General features: G+C 38.3%; 1 protein-coding gene across 2 annotated transcripts in view; it reads left to right on the forward strand.

Moving 5' to 3' along the window:
• Positions 1-17,975, forward strand: part of WDTC1 (WD and tetratricopeptide repeats 1) — a 55,704-nt gene that overhangs the window by 8,978 nt on the left and 28,751 nt on the right. For both annotated transcript variants that reach the window (XM_016216702.2, XM_016216695.2), the window contains exons 2-3: positions 10,488-10,635; positions 12,364-12,447. In XM_016216702.2, the coding sequence (XP_016072188.1) occupies positions 10,588-10,635; positions 12,364-12,447 (132 nt within the window). In that variant the 5' untranslated portion in view covers positions 10,488-10,587. The remainder of the gene's footprint in view (positions 1-10,487; positions 10,636-12,363; positions 12,448-17,975) is intronic.

Raw genomic sequence — 17,975 nt, forward strand, 5'->3', positions numbered from 1 at the left:
CCTTTTTTTAGCTGAATAATATTCCATTACATGGATATACAACATTTTATTTATCTATTGATGGACATGGACACTTGGGTTGTTTCTACTTTTGAGCTATTAGAAACAATGCTGCTATGAACATTCATGTGCAAGTTTTCATGGACATATGTTTTCTTTGGGGTGTATATCTAGGAGTGAAATTTTTGGTTCATGTGGTAACTAAAACTTTTTGAGAGGGAGGAGAGAGAGAGAGAGGGAGAGAGAGAGAGATTTGTTTTACTTATTTATGCATTCATTGGTTGCTTCTGGTATGTACCCTGACCAGGAATAGAGCCCACAACCTTGTTGTATCCAGACGACACTAACCAACTGAGCTACCACAGTAGCCAGGGCCAAGAGGAGACTTTCTTTTCATTTTTAATAGTTTATTGATTTTTAGAGAGAGAAGAAGGGAGAGAGAGAAACATCAATGTGAGAGTGGAACATTGATCGGCTGCCTCCTGCATGCCCCCTCCCTGGGATTAAGCCCGCAACCCAGGCATGTATCCTTGATCGGGAATCAAATCAGCAACCTCCTGGTGCATGGGTCGACTCCCAGGCAACTGAGCCACACGGGCCAGGGCAAGAGGAGGCTTTCTTAAGCAGTTTTTTTCTTCTTGGGAATAATACTGTCACTCACATTTAGTAAATTATCCAGTTGTCCTATGTAACTCTTACAACAGCACTATAGGTACTATTATCTTCATGTAATAGGTGAAGAAATAGCCATTGTTTCTTGAACACTTACCACATGTCAGGTACTGTACTATTTTACAATGTATTATCTCATTAATGTTCCCAATAACTCTATGAGAGAGATATTATTACATGTATCTATGTGACAGGTTCAAAACAACAACAACCCAGGAGCTTAAAGCTAAATAGTTTTGCCCAGGATCACACACCCTATTGTATAGTAGAGCCAGATTCAAACTCAAGTTTCTTTCGGTCCAAAGCTGGTTCCTAACAGCTATTTCTATATTATTATAAAAGTAGCAAATATTTACAGTGGAATACTTGGAAAATACAGAGGAACAGAGAGAGAAAAATCACCTGTTGTCCTACCAGAGAGCTAACATTTTTGGTGCATATCCTTCCTGTTAGAGCATTACAGATATATGTGTACTTTTTGGTTTTTCTTCTCCCCTCCCAAGGCTGGAATGGCCATATATATGTCTTGAACCTAATTCTTGAACTATATATGATTAATGATTGTCCATTTCATTAATTACTCTTCCATGTTTTGAATGAGTCTATGAAATAAACATTTTTAAAAGGACTTTATTAGAGAGAATTCCAAATATATACAAAGTAAACAGAATAGAACAGAATAATAAACCCCTGTGCACCCATCACCCTATATCAGTAACTTAATATTATGCCATTCTTGTTTCCTCTATACTTCCCCTGCTTTCTGCCTAGCCCTTTCCATTTTTTAGGTAAAACTTACAAACATTAAAATTCACTAATCTTGATTGTACAATTTTGACAAATGGACATACCCATGTAACCCATCCATTCAGTACTCATGTAACCATACTCCCATAAATATAGAACCTTGCCCGGCTGCCGTGGCTCAGCAGTTGAACACCAACCTATGATCCAGGAGATCGTGGTTTGATTCCTGGTCAGGGCATATGCCTGGGTTGTGGGCTTGATCCCCAGTAGGGGGCATGCAGGAGGCAACCGATCAGTGACTCTGTCATCATTGATGTTTCTATCTCTTTCTCTCCCTCTCCCTTCCTCTCTCTGATATCAATAAAGACATATTTTATATATATATATATATATATGCCTATATCTATCTATCTATCATCTATCATCTATCATCTATCTATAAAACCTTTCTCTTATCCTAGAAAGTTCTCAGGTGTCCTTTCCTTGTTCATCTCCATGCTCCTAGGTAACACACTTCTGATTTTTTTTTTTTTACTACAGTTTTGCCTGTTCTAGACTTTCATATAAATGGAATCATATAGTACATACTTTTTTATGTCTGGCTTTTGTTGCTCAGCATCTGTGAGATTTATCCATATCTTTGCCTGTGTCAGTAGTTCCTTTTTTTTTTTTAAATATAGTAACTATTAGGATACAATTTACATATCATACAGTTCACCTATTTTAAATGTGTAATTCAGTTGTTTTTAGCATACTCACAGATATGTGAAACAATTACCATGGTCAATTTTAAAACATCACTTCAAAAAGAAACATTGGACTGCAATGAAATACTACTTTATACCCTTTAAGATAGGTATAATTAAAAAAAAAAAAGCAAGTGCTGGTGAGGATGTGGAGAAATTAGAACTCTTGTACATTGCTGGTGTGATTGTAAAATGGTGCAGCTGCTGTGGAAATCAGTTTGGCCATTCCTCAAAGAGTTAAACATAGAATTGTCATATGACGCAGCAATTACACTCCTAGGTATATACCCAAAATAATTGAAAACAGGTATTCAAACAGATACTTGTACATGAATGTTCATAGCAACACTATTCACCACAGCCAATGGATGAATGTATAAATACAAAGTGGCATAGCAATAATACAGCCATAAAAAGTAATGAAGTGCTGATACATGCTACAACATGGATGAACCTTAAAACATTATGCTAAGTGAAAGAAGCCAGACACAAAAGGTCAGATGTTGTAGTATTCTCTTCATATGAAAAACCTAGAATAGGTAAATCCATAGATACAGAAAGCAAATTGGTGGTTGCCAGGTACTGGTAGGAAGAGGAAATAGGGACTGCTTAATGGGTACGGAGTTTTCTTTTGGGGTGATAAAAATATTTTGGAACTAGTTAGAGGTGATGGTTGTACAATATTGTGAATGTGCTAAATACCACTGAACTGTACACTTTAAAATGATTAATTTTTTTTAATGTGAATTTCACTTCAAAGGAAACACACATTCTTTAGCTATGACCTCTCTATCCCCCATTCCCTCCAGCACCAAGAAACCAGAAATCTTCTATTTCTATAGATTTGCCTATTCTGGATATTTCATATAAATGGAATTATATAATAATGTGGGCTTCCTCGCTTAGCATAATGTCTTCAAGGTTCATCCATGATGTAGCATGTATTTGTACTTCATTCTTTTTTATGGCCAAATAATGTTCCATTGTATGGATATACCATATTTTGTTTATCCACTCATCAGTTGATAGGCATTTGGGTTGTTTCTACTTTTAGCTATTATGAATAACGCTGCTATATATTTTGTACATATTTTTGTATGGAGTTCCTTTGTTTCCAACAGAGTCACTTCTTTTTTCCTGATCTTGATTTCAAAGCTAGCAGAAGTGGTAAAGACATCGTACTCTCTGTGCCCCACCATCCTACAATGGAGTCCCCAATGTTAGCTTTGTCTCTCTGGTAGGGAAAAAAGAAAGGGAGAAATGTTGCAACCATGCCACTGAGCATAGATAATAGGAGTTATCAGGTCTTAGGAGAATTCAGATTTAGCTGCCATCTGTTGAGCACCTACTGTGATCCAAGTACTATTTTGTACTTTCATATATATTTCATAATTTATTCCTCAAAACAACCCATTGAAATAGGTTAGCATCCCCATTTTACAAATGAGAAAATTGAAGCCCTGGTCGGGTAGTCAGTTGGTTAGAGCATTGTCCCAATATGGCAAGGTCGTGGGTTCATTCCCTGGTCAGGGCACACATAAGAATCAACCAATGAATGCATAAGGAAGTAGAACAACAAATCAACCTCTCTCTCTCTCTCTCCTTCCCTCTCCCTCTCTCAAACCAATTTTTAAAAATTCGAAAATTGAAACTCAGAAGGGTTAAGTAACTTGACTGAGAATGTACCAATTGGCACAATGAGGGGGATGGAATTCAGGTCTGAGTATTTTAAGTCTGTTTTTCTTTCTGCCACATTATCCAAATCCCAAACAAGGACATGGCACACCTGAAATAGGTGGTTCCTGATATTTGTTTGGATATTAGCGTTCAATCCCTGGTTCCAGATGAGTATTCACCAGTTATAGTTTGTTCTAAGTCTGGTTGACCTCAGGCTATAGTACTGGTACCCTTTGCATTATGAAATAGATTAATTCCTCCAAATTGAACTGTTAATTGAATTTTATTTTATTTATTTATTCTTGTTGTTAATCCTCACCTGAGGATATTTTTTCATGGATTTTTAGAGAAAGTGGAAGGGAGGGAAGGGGAAAGAGAGAAAGAGAAGAGAGAGAGAGATGAGACACATTGGTTGGTTGCCTCCCCATGTGCCCGAACCAGGGCCAGAGATCGAACCTACAACCCAGGTATGTGCCCTTGATCTAGAATCAAACCTGTGACCCTTCAGTGTGTGCCCAATACTTGAACCACTGAGCAACACCATCCAGGGTGAATTTTCTTTAATTAGCTCCCTTTATAATAGCAGAGATATGTCTATGGAAAAAAGTTTCCCAGTAGCCCGAGCTAAAAGTTTGTAGAAGGGATGGAGTTAACTGGTGACATGCTAGGCATTTTAGAGCTCCAGGAATAGAATACCTTTTGGGAGGTGTAACATCTGCATCGCAGCTCATATTTTCTTTATAGCATTATGTCATATGTTTTCCTCTGTGCCTTAGGTATTTTTGTGTTTTTCATATTCCCAGCTCACAGAAACTGGCTTTCTTCTTTTTCCTTTTCACTGAGTACCTACAAGAGCTGGCCTGCAATATCCTAAATTACAGCAGATGCCGTTCTTAAACCTTTGTACTCTAGCTAGAGAAAGTTTTTATGGAGCTTTCATGATCTGCCAACAAATTAGCCCTCAATGTTATTAGAGCTGTGTTTGTAAATAAGGGTATATTCAGTTATATACTATTCTTAGAATGAAGAATATACATTAAAAGTTGCTTGTGGTCTGTTAAAATCCTTATTTTTCATTAGTTATTTCCAAATTTTTTCTTGCTCTACTGTCATACGTTTAGTTTATTTCCCCCATTGTCATTTTTGTGCTTTCTTCTAAGATGTATGAATAAAGACAAGATTTAATTTGTCATTCCATGTTGTTCCTTTTGAATTTACTATCCTAGTTATTAATTTTGGTCATTCAGTTAAATTATCCTTTTTCAGTCCCTCTGTGGAGCTCCGATTATACCAATAGTCTTGGTGCCATTGATACTCAATTAATGACAACTGTATTGTGTGCTCTTGAAGAGAAGAGTCTGTGTTTGGCTTGTTCTTTGCCATATTTTCAAAGTTAAGCAGAGTAACTGGCTTAGTAGGCTTTGAAAATTTTATTTTATGGATCCTTGAAGTCACTTATTTCAGTCTTTTTGCCTCTTGGCAGAACTGAACATTGTGTACTTTGCTGCACCAGATTGAAATCCCTTGATGTAGCCCTTTTTAGTGTTTAATCATATATATAACTTCCTTTTGTCAACTCCAAGTCATTCATTCATATCATTCCATATCTATGAGTTAGTTCTTTACTCTGTAGAATTGACTGTTTCAGAGCCCTCCTTAAAATAATGCTTTTAAAATTTGACCATGATTAGCCCTAGCCGGTTGTCCAGTGGTTAGAGCATCGGCCTGCAGACTGAACAGTGTGGGGTTTGATTTCCCAAGCCCCAGTTGGGGTGCGTGCAGGAGACAACCAGTTGATGTTTCTCACATTAATGTGTCTCTCTCTCCCTCTCTCTCTCTGTCTCTCCCTTCCACTCTCTCTGAAAAACAATGGAAAAAATATCCTTGGGTGAGGAATAAAAAATAAATAAATAAAATAAAATTTGACCATGATTAAATCTTCTCATATTCAAATAACCATTTATTGATCTGATTATTTATATTTGAGAGACTTTTGGACTGAAGTATGACACTAGTTATGTTTCTTGGTAGATATGAGGGTATTCTCTCCTGATGTTAACCTTTTAAATAATCCCTACTTACAAGTATTTCCACTTGTGCTTGTCAGCCTATAAATGTTTGTGGAAAGGCACTGAATTCCTGTTTCCTTGTAAGGGGTGGGCTGTGACCCAGAATGAGCTATCTGCCAGTATGCTATCATTTCTTCTCAGGATGTGAACATAAGTGTTTACCAAAATGCCAACTGAGCTTTTAAATTTGATGTTTGGTTTTTGAAACCTCTGCATACTAGTCTGATATTATTTTATTTTAATCCTCACTGGAGGATAGTTTTTCCATTGCTTTTTAGAGAGAGTGAAAGGGAAAGAGAGAGAAACATCGATGCAAGAGAGACACATCGATTGGTTGCCTCCCTCTCACGCCAACCAGGGCGGGCACTGAGCCTGCAACTGAGGTACGTGTCCTTGGCTGTAATTGAATCCAGGACCTTTCATTCTCAGGCCGATGCTCTAACCGCTGAGCTAAACCGGCTAGGGCTAGTCTTAATATTATTTTAAAATTCCAGTTTCCATTTTACCATTTATCTACATTACAGTAGTTTTTTGCTTGTCTGCTTTTTCCTTCTAATATTTCCAAGCTACACACCAATCTTAGCTAAAGCCCATTGCCTTTGCCTTAGTATAGGTACTATGTCTTTCATCTCAGTACTGCCCCATGTCTAGCACAGTGCTTGATACTTGGTAAATTCTTAGTTAATGTATTTTATTTGTTGTTTTTTAAAAATCTTAGTGGTTTCTTTTTTTTTTTCTTAATATGTCTTTATTGATTTCAGAGAGAGGAAGGGAGAGGGAGAGAGAGATAGAAACATCAATGATGAGAGAGTCATTGATTGGCTGTGTCCTGCACACCCTCTACTGGGGATCAAGCCCGCAACCCAGGCATGTGCCCTGACCAGGAATCAAGCCACAATCTCCTGATTCATAGGTCGATGTTCAGCCACTGAGCCACACCAGCTGGGCTTAGGTAATGTTTTAGGAAAATTAATGAATGAGTAGTGACAATGTAGTTAGCTCTTTTGGTGGATTCTCATAGTGGTCATTACTCTAGGAAATTACATACCATAGTAGTTAAGAGTATGCATACAATTCTGAGTTTGAGTCTCTGCTCCAGCTCCAGTTTATTAGCTGTGTAGTATTGTGAAAATTATGTCATGTCCATTACCCTGTTTCATCATCTGTAAAATGATAGTAATAGCATCTACAATACAAGCTTTTTGAACCAGTCTTCATCTGTGGCCGTAGCACTAGTTCTCTCTCCTAGGAAGTGTCCTCCCCTAGTTGTTTGCGACTTCTCGTCATTCATGTTTCAGCTTAAATGTTATCTTCTCAGAGACCCTCTCTGTACTAGGTAGGATTTGTAGTTGTAAGCAACAGAAACCAACTCTGGCTGATTAATGAAAGGATATTAGGGAAACTTTACAAAATATCATGGAAGGCCACAAAGCCAGGCTTGAAGAATGGGCTAGAACAAGGGAAACTGGGTAGCAGCCAGGACCCACAGCCAGAATCATTCACAGAACCAGTTCATGAGATCACTGCTGCCACTTATATAGCTTACACCACTACCACCAGATGACTGGACCTTCATGGCCATTATAGCTGTCCCTTGCTGCCAGCATGGACTCTCTGTGTCCTCTGACTCTTTGACACCAGATCCCAATTAAGGTCTGGGGCTAATGTGCCAGGTTGGGAAAACCAGGGCAGTGTTCACACACTCTAGTTTCAAGGGAGCCTCAGAAAGAGAATTTCCGCCATTTTCACTTGATAGTAAGAGGGTGCTCTGCCTCCCACCAGACTCATTAAATGGGGAATTACCAAAATATAGGAAGGGGTTCAAATGCTAGCAGCCAGAAACCTCGACAAATGTGTACTGCATCTTCTTTGACCTCAAGTGTAAAAGTAGCTAATCAGTCTCTCATATCAACTTGTTTTGTTTTCATCATAGCACTTATCACTACTGGATATATTCTTATTTTATTTGTATTATTGTTTATTATATATCCCCTCCTGCTAGAATGCAAGTACCATGAGAGTAAGGAACTTGCCTGTTTTAGTCACTGCTGTATTCCCTGGGCCTGGAATAGTAGCTGGCATATAACAAGCTTCTTGTGCTCATTTCTTGAGTGAATGAATAAATATAAAGCACTTAGCACAATTCCTGGTATATAATAAGTGCATAATATTAATTATTGTATTATTTTCCATATGAACAACTGTAAACCTACATTTGCCCCACCCTGTATTTCCTTTTTCCCCCCATTGCTTTTTCAGAGAGAGTGGAAGAGAGAGAGAGAGAGAAACATCAGTGTGAGAGACACATCAATTGTTTGCCTCCTCCACATACCCCAACCAGAGCCAGGATCAAGCCTGCAACCAAGGCACATGCCCCTGGCTGGAATTAAACCAAGGACCCTTCAGTCCATGGGCTGGTGCTCTAACCACTGAGCCAAACCGGCTAGGGCTGTATTTCCTTTTTAAAAATTAACTGTCATCACAAAAAGAGAGGCAAAGGATGGTATATGACTACTGATAAGATGTAATAAGTACACAGCATCCACTATGAGTAGTCTTGCCAAAAAACTGAACCTGCATCCTACCATCCCAGTTTACAGGAAATATAATATAGGGGATAGAGAGACATGTTAAAGGACTTCATAGAGGCGCAGTCAGTGGATCCAGAATGTGGGAAATTCTTCAGACCAAGTGACATGATTTCTCCAGCAAGTAAGTGACAGAAAAAATGAAGAAGAAGGAAGAATTGTCATGGACTAAAAGAGATTTAAGAGATAAATCAACACAATGAATGGACATTATTTGGATCCTAATTCAAACACAACCACTATAAAAATCATTTTTAAGCAAGTGGGGAAATTTGAACATTGACTGAATATTTATTTAATGCTACCAAGGAATAATTGTTAATTTTTTAGGTGTGATAATGGCATTATGGTTACTTTTATAAAACTGTCCTTGCCCTGGCAGGTTTGGCTCAGTGGTCCGAGTGTCAGCCCATGGACTGAAGGGTCCCAGGTTTGATTCCCGATCAAGGGCATGTATCTTGGTTGCAGGCTCGATCCCCAGCCCCAGTCGGGGCATGTGCAGGAAGCAACCACTCGATGCGGCTCTTTCTTTCTCTCATTCCCCTCCTCCCTCCCCTTCACTCTCTCTAAAAAAATTAATGGAAAAAAGTATCCTTGAATGAGGATTAAAAAAAACCTCCTTATTTCTCAGAGATATACACTGAACTGTCTATGGATGAAATACTATGTTTGAGAATTGCTTTGAAATAATACTTCAGGGGGAAACTTGGATGGAGTATAGGTAAAACCTGATCAGCTAGATGTTTATAATTACCAAAACTGGTGATGGGAATTTGGCAAGTCATTATACTTGTTATTCTAGTTTGTTTATGCTTGAAATTTTCCATAAGAAAAAGTTTACAAGAGAGAGAGATGACAATGAACAAAAAGATAACTGATAATATTATTTATTGAAAGAGCATGTTATTACGTAAACATTTGATGTGATTGATATAAGCATTTTTCTTTCATAGGTAGCATTTCTAATGCTGTATAATATAACATGGCTGCACATTATTTAACCCTCTATCGATGGAAACTTGTAAAAGCAAAATTATTTTGCTTTTATAAAATATGATGAATATGCTTGGATATGGAACTTTTTTATTACATTTTGTGTTTTCTTATAGTAAATTATCACAAATGAGATTACTAGGTCTTTCTAGCCATCAGAATTGTAGAACAGGAACAAGTTGCTTCAAGAAGTTGTAAGATCGAAAGCATACCTATTGGGATATTGAAGAGGGATTTCTTTTTTTTTAATTTTAAAAAATATATCTTTATTGATTTCAGGGAGGGGGGGGAGAGAGAAACATTAATGATGAGAGAGAGTCACTGATCGGCTGCCTCCTGCACACCCCCACCTGGGAATTGAGCTCGCAACCCTGGCATGTACCCTGACCGGGAATCAAACCTCGATCCCCTAGATCCCAGGCTGATGCTCAACTGCTGAGCCACGCATGGCCAGGTTGAAGAGGGATTTCTTTATCAGATTGGATCTTGGACATGGTGCCATTACAACTCCTGTCCTCTCTTTGATTCTGTGAATCTGTTAGAGGGTTCTGTGTTCTGTCTATGATACTAATTTGGTTTTGGTGAGAGCCAAGCTGAGGGTCAGAGATTTGAAGCATAATTAAAAGTTTCAGACTGGTTGCCACAGATGCATACTGAGCATGTGAAACTTGACATCATCTTTCTTGCTGTGTACCTTGTTCTTATTTTCAGGATATGCTTCCATCTTCCTTCATACTCATATCCAAACCCTCCTTTTCTGGTGAAGCATACATGACTTATTCAGTGTTTGTTCCAATACTTTCTGTGGCTGTGAGTCATTGTCTCCCCTCTCCCCTATGCCCTTTGCCCTCCAGAGGTTCTTCAATACTGTGTCATAAATCACAGGCAATAGCCAGTTCACCAAGTAGGCTGAGGGGCTGTTTTAGAGGTGAAATTGGGACTCTGAAGCCACCTTATTCCATCCTCCAAGGTTTGATGATTTTTTTTCTCCCCAGGTAATTAAATGTGTGTCGTGTGGACCTGGGCTTTGCTGGAATGCGCAAGGGTTCTGAAGATCTTTATATAGCTTCCTTCTGTTGAATCCATTAAGAGAAGATGGCAAAAGTCAACATAACTAGAGACCTCATTCATAGGCAGATCAAGGTAAGCAACCCAGACCTCTGAACCAGAGCATGAGATCCTTTCTTCCTCACAGGTTCAGTTTACAGACAAGGAAATTGAGGTTTAGAGTTGGTGACTTGCCTAAAGTCACATAGCTAATTAGTGACAGACTGGACTCGAACTAATGTCCCTTGGCTCCCACATTTTTACTCAAGAACATAGAATTCATGGAGACTCCTCTGTTCAAGTGTTTGTGCCCAGGCCACTGAGATTAATAGAGGCTGATGAGAGAGGGGAGCCATTAGTATGTTGTGCATGTGTGTGTACATTTGTGTATGTGTGTTTGTGTTTGCAGGTGCTTGGGTACGTGCGTATGTGAGGGGTTGTGCAGGAGTAAATGTAGCTTCGTGTTGCTCCAGCTGCTAAATTGAACATATAACAGAACCTGGGAGAGTCTTAGTCCCAGTTCAGCTTAGACTCCTTTTCTTCGTGGGTCTCCTGTACCAAACAAAGCCCGTACCCATCCTCTGCAGGATGTACATAGAAGACACTCCAGTACTGTGAGATGAGTGGATGACTGGGTAGTCAAGTTCATTTAGCGAGGTAGCCCAGACTTTGTCAGGGAAGCCCTCAGTAAAGGAGCACAGGAATTTAATGGAAGAGATTCAACCAAGACATGATGTGCTTCTCTATTAAGAACCCTAAGCTGGCGTCAGGAGCTTAACCTCACCACTGCCCTAATTAACTACCTGGAAGACTTTAGTCATTTACCTCCTTGGGCCTCAGTTTTCTGTTGTTAAGTGATAATAATGTCTGTCACCTGCAGGCTGATCTTGAGAATGAAATCCAAAAGAACATGAGAAAGTTCTTTGAAAAGATTAAGTGCTAAAATATTCTTTTAATTAAAAATCTTTTAAAAAATAAGTGGCATGGCCATAACCAGTTTGGTTCAGTGGTTAGAGCATTAGCCCACAGACTGAAGGGTCCTGGGTTCGATTCTGGCCAGGGGCACATACCTCGGTTGCAGGCTCAACCCCCAGCCCAGGTCAGTGGAGGGGGGGCAGCACCAATCAATGTGTCTCACATCAATGTTTCTATCTCTCTCTTTCTTCCCCTTCTTCTCTTTGAAAAGCGATGGAAAAAATATCCTGGGGTGAGGATTAAAAAATAATAATATTGATGATAAGGAAAAAAAAGTGGCATGTAACATAAGCTGTGGTCACCATCCAGAAAGATTGAGTGTATGCCTCTGTGTGAGCCATGTACTTTGTGCATGTTAGTCTGTGTTTTATATAGTATTTTTCTTTGCATCCCTGAATCTTTTTGGAACTTTGTTCATTTGTGGGGGTGGTTTGTGATTTCATTAAACTGATAGCCCTCAAGGGCAAGGACCATTACCTAGAGACACAGAATCATAGAATTGGAGGGACCATGAGAGTTATTTTTTCCTTCACATATCTCACACAGTATGTGTCCTAAAGATGATGTTCATCCTCTCCAGCCTAATATGGAAACATTCCCTATTTTTTGTTTCCAATGTTTTTCTTTCCTTTTTTTTTAATCCAGCAAGCACAATTTACTACTACTTACATACTCTCTTCTATTATTCTCTAATCCCTGCCTAAGTGTAGTGCAGGTCTCCACAAGCTGATTTCTTGTTATCTTTTTTAACTCCTGTGGTGCCAAGCACAAGTGTTGGATATATAATAGGCACATAATAAATCATGTTGAATTAAATCAGTGAAACTATGTGTTCATTTCTGCCCCCAGGAGCGGGGTGCCCTGAGCTTTGAGAGGCACTACCATGTCACTGACCCCTTTATCAGACGGCTGGGCCTGGAAGCAGAGCTGCAGGTAAGAGATCCAGTTTGCTTCCCTAAATGCAGATGGCTGGCTCTCCTTTCTTTGCCTGCAGAGAATCCTCTTGGCATTATTCAAGTCATAAACAAGTCATAAACAAGTTTTTCTCTGCAGGTCATACCTAAAGGTTACCTCTCCTTTCCAGCAGTTTTATTAGGTAGGTAAATCTGAATCAAGATTAGTTATTTACATGGTCATGCAGAAATTATTTTTGGGTCATATTATTTGCTTTGTGCTTGGAAATATTTTTTAATTGCATACCACTGTTTTTACTGTTGGCTTAAGACAATAATGATTCTTACCTTTATACAGGAATTTAGAGTTTACAGAGTGTTTTCATACACACACACATGCACACACTTTCTCATTTTAGCTTCAAAGAAACTCTGTGGGAAGGTAGATAGGGACTAGGTATTACAAAAAAAATTAAAATAAAATAAAATAAAATAAAAATAAAAACAAGTTTAGAAAGGCCAAGCACCTTGTCTAGTGTTGTCCTGTCCAGGCCATGGAGATCTAGGCTTTTTCAGTCAAGAATTTCTTCTTTTGCCCGGCCGGGCGTGGCTCAGCGGTTGAGCGTTGACCTAGGATCCAGGCGATCAGGGTTCGATTCCCAGTCAGGGCACATGCCCAGGTTGTGGGCTCAATCAATGACTCTCTCATCATTGATGTTTCTCTCTCTCTCTCTCTCTCCCTCTCCTTTCCTCTCTCTGACATCAATAAAGATATATTTAAAAAAAAAAAAAGAATTTCTTCTTTTCCACTGTGTCTGACAGAGACACTCCATAATGTTAGTTTCATTCCCTTTCTTGCTCAAGATCATGTTTTGAATCCAACTTTTAACTGTCCTATCCAACTTAGTGTTATCTGCAGGTTGAGTAAGAATTCTCTTTAGTTTCTTCAGATTAGTGTTTGTAAGTGATCATGTTGGTCTTAGAAAAAGACTAGAAAGAAATTTATTGAATGTTAACATTGTGTTATCTTAAGGTAGTGAGATTATAGATGATTGTGATTGCTTTCTTTTAATTATAAACTTTTATCCATTATAAAATATAACTACATTAATAGTAATATGGAAAAGATAAGTAAAAATTACTTCTTAGTCCTCCCTCCATAATACAGTTACTATTAGCATTTCACGTACTTTGTTTTATTTCCTGTATATTTTTACATAATTGTAATCATACTTTACATTGAATTTAAAAAAAAATAGTTTTATTGATTTTTAAAGAGAGAGGAAGCAAGAGGGAGAGAGAAAGAGAAACATCGATGTGAGAGCACAACATTGATTAGCTGCCTCCTGCACACCCCCCACCAGGGATCGAGCCCACAACCCAGGCATGTGCCCTGACCGGAAATCGAACCAGCAACCTTTTGGTGCTTGGGACAACGCTCAGCCGACTATGCCACACCAGCCAGGGCTGCATTGAATTTTTTTTAAGTTAACATATAATAATTCTTTTCTTCATGTTACCAAGTAGGCTTCACAACTTTTACTTATTTTTTTTTTCTGATTATAGAAGAAATATAGTAGCAAATATGGAATAGACAGGAAAATGTAGAGAAGAAAACAAAATCACGTTTAATTCTGTCATCTAGAGATAAACATTGTTAACATTTGGTGTACTGTCTTTGTGTATTATGAAACAGAATACTCATTAAGAGATGGGCATTGGATGCCCGGCCAGGCGTGGCTCAGCGGTTGAGCATCGACCTAGGATCCAGGCGATTGGGGTTTGATTCCCGGTCAGGGCACATGGCTGGGTTGCAGGCTTGATCCCCAGTTGGGGGTGTGCAGGAGGCAGCCAATCAATGACTCTCATCATTGATGTTTCTATCTCTCTCTCCCTCTCCCTTCCTCTCTATGAAATCAATAAAAATATATTAAAAAAAAAAAAAAAAAAAAGAGAGATGGGCATTGGAGCCTCATAAATTTATTTTCAAGACCTATCTTCTCCACAGCTATATAGCCTTGTGCAAGTTACCCCTAGTTTCCTGATCAGTAAAATAGAGCAATAACTGAGAATTGTTTTGATGATTAAATTAGAAGGTTTGTGTGAAGCACTTGACAGTGTCTGGATCATAGCAAGCTAATTCAATAAAATAGCAGTTATGATTCTTAAATCTTCTAGTTTTTTTCCATGCTTATGTAATTTTTTTTCCTACAAACAGGGCTTGTACCGTTTACACAGTTTGAGAAAACCTTTTATACTTTTGTATTATGATTGTTTTCCCATATCTCTAAAAATTATTTGAAAACATAATTTTTTATGTATTTTATTATTTATCCTTTTTTTTTTTAAGTTTCTCTCCATGTTTCCTTTAGAACAAAGCTCAGTGCAGTTGGTGATGGGGCATGGGAGATTTTACCTCCAAGGGAACATTTGGCAATGTCCAGAAACAATTATGATGGTCAAAACTAGAAGGGTACTGCAGACAGATAGTGGGTAGAGGCTCAGGATGCTGCTAAACATCCTACAATATATAGGACAGCAAAGAAAGTGCCACAAAGAATTATGCAGCCCCAAATGCCAATAATGCTGAGGCTGAGATACCCTGCTCTGGTGGATGCTGAATAGACAGTGACCCCTCGCTGGCTGGGCTTCTCCTTTTAGCTGTGCCTCCACCCATCCCATATTATCTTTACCATCTCTTCCTGGTTTAATAACTTTGTCCAGAATAGATTGGAAACTTCTATGACTACAAAACAGGATCCCATCTATTGTTTTCCAAGGTCTGGAACTCAAAAACAATTATGTTAAGGTGAACTGTTCCAATTTGCACTTGCTTAAAGGCCACCTTGCCCAGGACCTCTAAGTAACAGTGCATAGTATGAAGGAATGTACAGCTTTGCCTCTTATGAGACTTAGAGAAGTGAGAGCAGGTGGAAAGAATTGCAGGTTTGATACCCAGTCAGGACACATACCTAGGTTGTGGGTTCAATCCCCAGTCAGGGCATGTATGGGAGGCAACTGATGAATGTTTCTCTTGCACATCAATCTCTCTCTCTCACTCTAAAAATCAATAAAGATAAAAAACTAAAAAATAAAAATTTAAAAGTATTATATTTATTATATATTAACATTGAGATATTTATCTCAACAGCACTGATATAGTTACTCATTTACTCAATTTTACAGTATACACAAAATAGTTACAGAATTGCTACAGCAATATCACTACAAATGACAAATCTACTAATTAGGGTTCAATCAAGATTTCCTTAAAGTTTATTTTGTCTTTAAAATATACACGGTTGAAGAATATATAGTCAAAGTACTGTGTAAAAAAATTACTTGGGTTAGTTAGCATCCCATCCTCAGCTTTGTTAGGTATGTTAGTTTTACTTTTTTTTTTTTACTTTTACTTTTTGCATGTGCAAAACCTCAACTTTTTTCTAAAAGTAAAAAATCTACAAAAAGGTCCAGAGCAGGATTACTCATATCCTTTCTCTACTCTTCACCCTATATCTTCCACCCCCTAGAGGGGACCAACTTCATTAGTTTCTGCTTATCCATTCTGTACTTGTGTTTGCAAAAATATGCAGGTACATATGTAAATTCTTATTTTTCCCTCCTTTGTTATACCAAAATGACAAAAATTATATTAAAATAGCCTTTAAACATATGGAAAAGATATTCAATTTCACTCATAAGAGAAATGTAACTTAAAACTATGTTGAGATGCCATTTTTCATCTGTCAGAATGGTAAAAAATTCAAAAGCTTAACCACACTGTCTGTTGGTGAGTTGTGGAGAAACAGGTACTCTCATGCATTGCTACTGGGAAAGCAAAATGGTGTAACTCCCAGTGACGGAAATTTGGCAATATCTAACAAAAACCACATATACATTTACTCTTTGGCCAGCACTCCCACTTCTGGGTTTTTAACCTGAAGATACATCTCCAGCAATAATAAAAGAAATGTGCACAAGATTATTTATTATGGTATTGCTATAATTGCAAACTATCAGAAACAACTCTTAAGAATCCATACATGAGAAATTCATTGAATAAATATTGGTTCATCTACACAATAAAGTGCTATGCAGCTATGAAAAAGAACTCTATGAACTGATATGAGAGATTTCCAAGATATATTGGTAAGTGAAAAAAAGGTATATAAGTCTATCATGCCTCAATGATTCTACATCCTCAACAAGTCCTCTTACATGCCACCTTATGTCTTTACTCCCTTCCCTATCCCCTTAAGAATCCATGACTCATTACTACAGCCATTCTCTTGCAACATTCATCTGATAAAACCCCAACCCCAGATGATCCTTTAGCTTTCCTGTATCTTTAACTTTCCCTTTCTCTATTGATTCTTTCCCCTTGCAATTAAATATGTTCAAGCTTTTCCAATCTAAGAAAGTCTTCCTTGATGCCAAAGCCATATCTAGCTATAGCCTTCCATTTCTCTTTCCCCTGAAAGACTGGAAGAGTAGTCTATATTCAGTATTTTCACTTCCTCACTTCCTAATACAGCCATGGGCTGCTTAATTACAGGGATACATTCTGAAAAATTCATCATTAGGTGATTTTGTCATTGTGCAACATCTTACAGTGTGCATACACAAAAGTAAATGGTACAGCCTATTACACACCTAGGCTACCTGGTATATCATAGTGTAGCGCGTGACTGTAAATCCTCAACCCCCTTCTATTTATCTGCACTACATACCACAAAAATGGCTCTTGCCAAGGTTACCATTGTAGCTTCCTTGCCCTAAGTCAATGGACACTTCTTAATCCTTACCTTGCTTGATCCAGCAGTATTTGGTAGTACGGGACACTTCCTCAGTGAAACTTTCTCCATCTGGGTTCTGAGGCATCACCCTCTCTGTTTTCCTTCCTACTCCTCTAGTGTCTTTCTTGATACCCTTTGCATGCTCTTTGTCCACCTGTCCCTTATGTTGGTCTTCCTTATGGCTCTATCCTAGGCTTTGTTCTCACTCTTCTGTAGGAAAGGAACCTCACTTTACAAATGAGAATAAAACTGCATTTCCAAGGTCACATAAGTGGAAGAAGATTAATATTTATATCAGGCCTGTCTGGCTCCATAGTTCATATTCTTTTTACTTCAACCATGTGTCTACTTTTTTTTAAAGTGTCGTGTATTGATTTGAGAGAGAGAGAGAGAGAGAGAGAGAAACATCAATGATGAGAGTCATTGATCGGCTGCCTCCTGCACACCCTCCCCTGGGGATCAAGCCCACAACCTGGACATGTGCCCTGACCAGGAATCGAACTGTGATCTGCTGGATCCTAGGTCGATGCTCAACTGCTGAGCCATGTCAGTTGGGCATGTCTACTTTTTTAAAAGACTTAACAAATAGTTCTTGGCTTGGTGGTCTTATTCTCTTGCCTTATTTGTTTTCTTAATATTTTCCTTAAACAAGTTGCAAACATTATATATCTTACCTTCACAATCTGGTTTGATTGCTTTTGTTTCTAATATAATTTGAATATAAATTCACTGGAAACAAGTCATATCAAACTAGATTGGTTTCTTTCTTTTC

The sequence above is a fragment of the Miniopterus natalensis genome, chromosome 9, assembly GCF_054644295.1.
Source record: "Miniopterus natalensis isolate mMinNat1 chromosome 9, mMinNat1.hap1, whole genome shotgun sequence".
NCBI classification, from domain to species: domain Eukaryota; kingdom Metazoa; phylum Chordata; class Mammalia; order Chiroptera; family Miniopteridae; genus Miniopterus; species Miniopterus natalensis.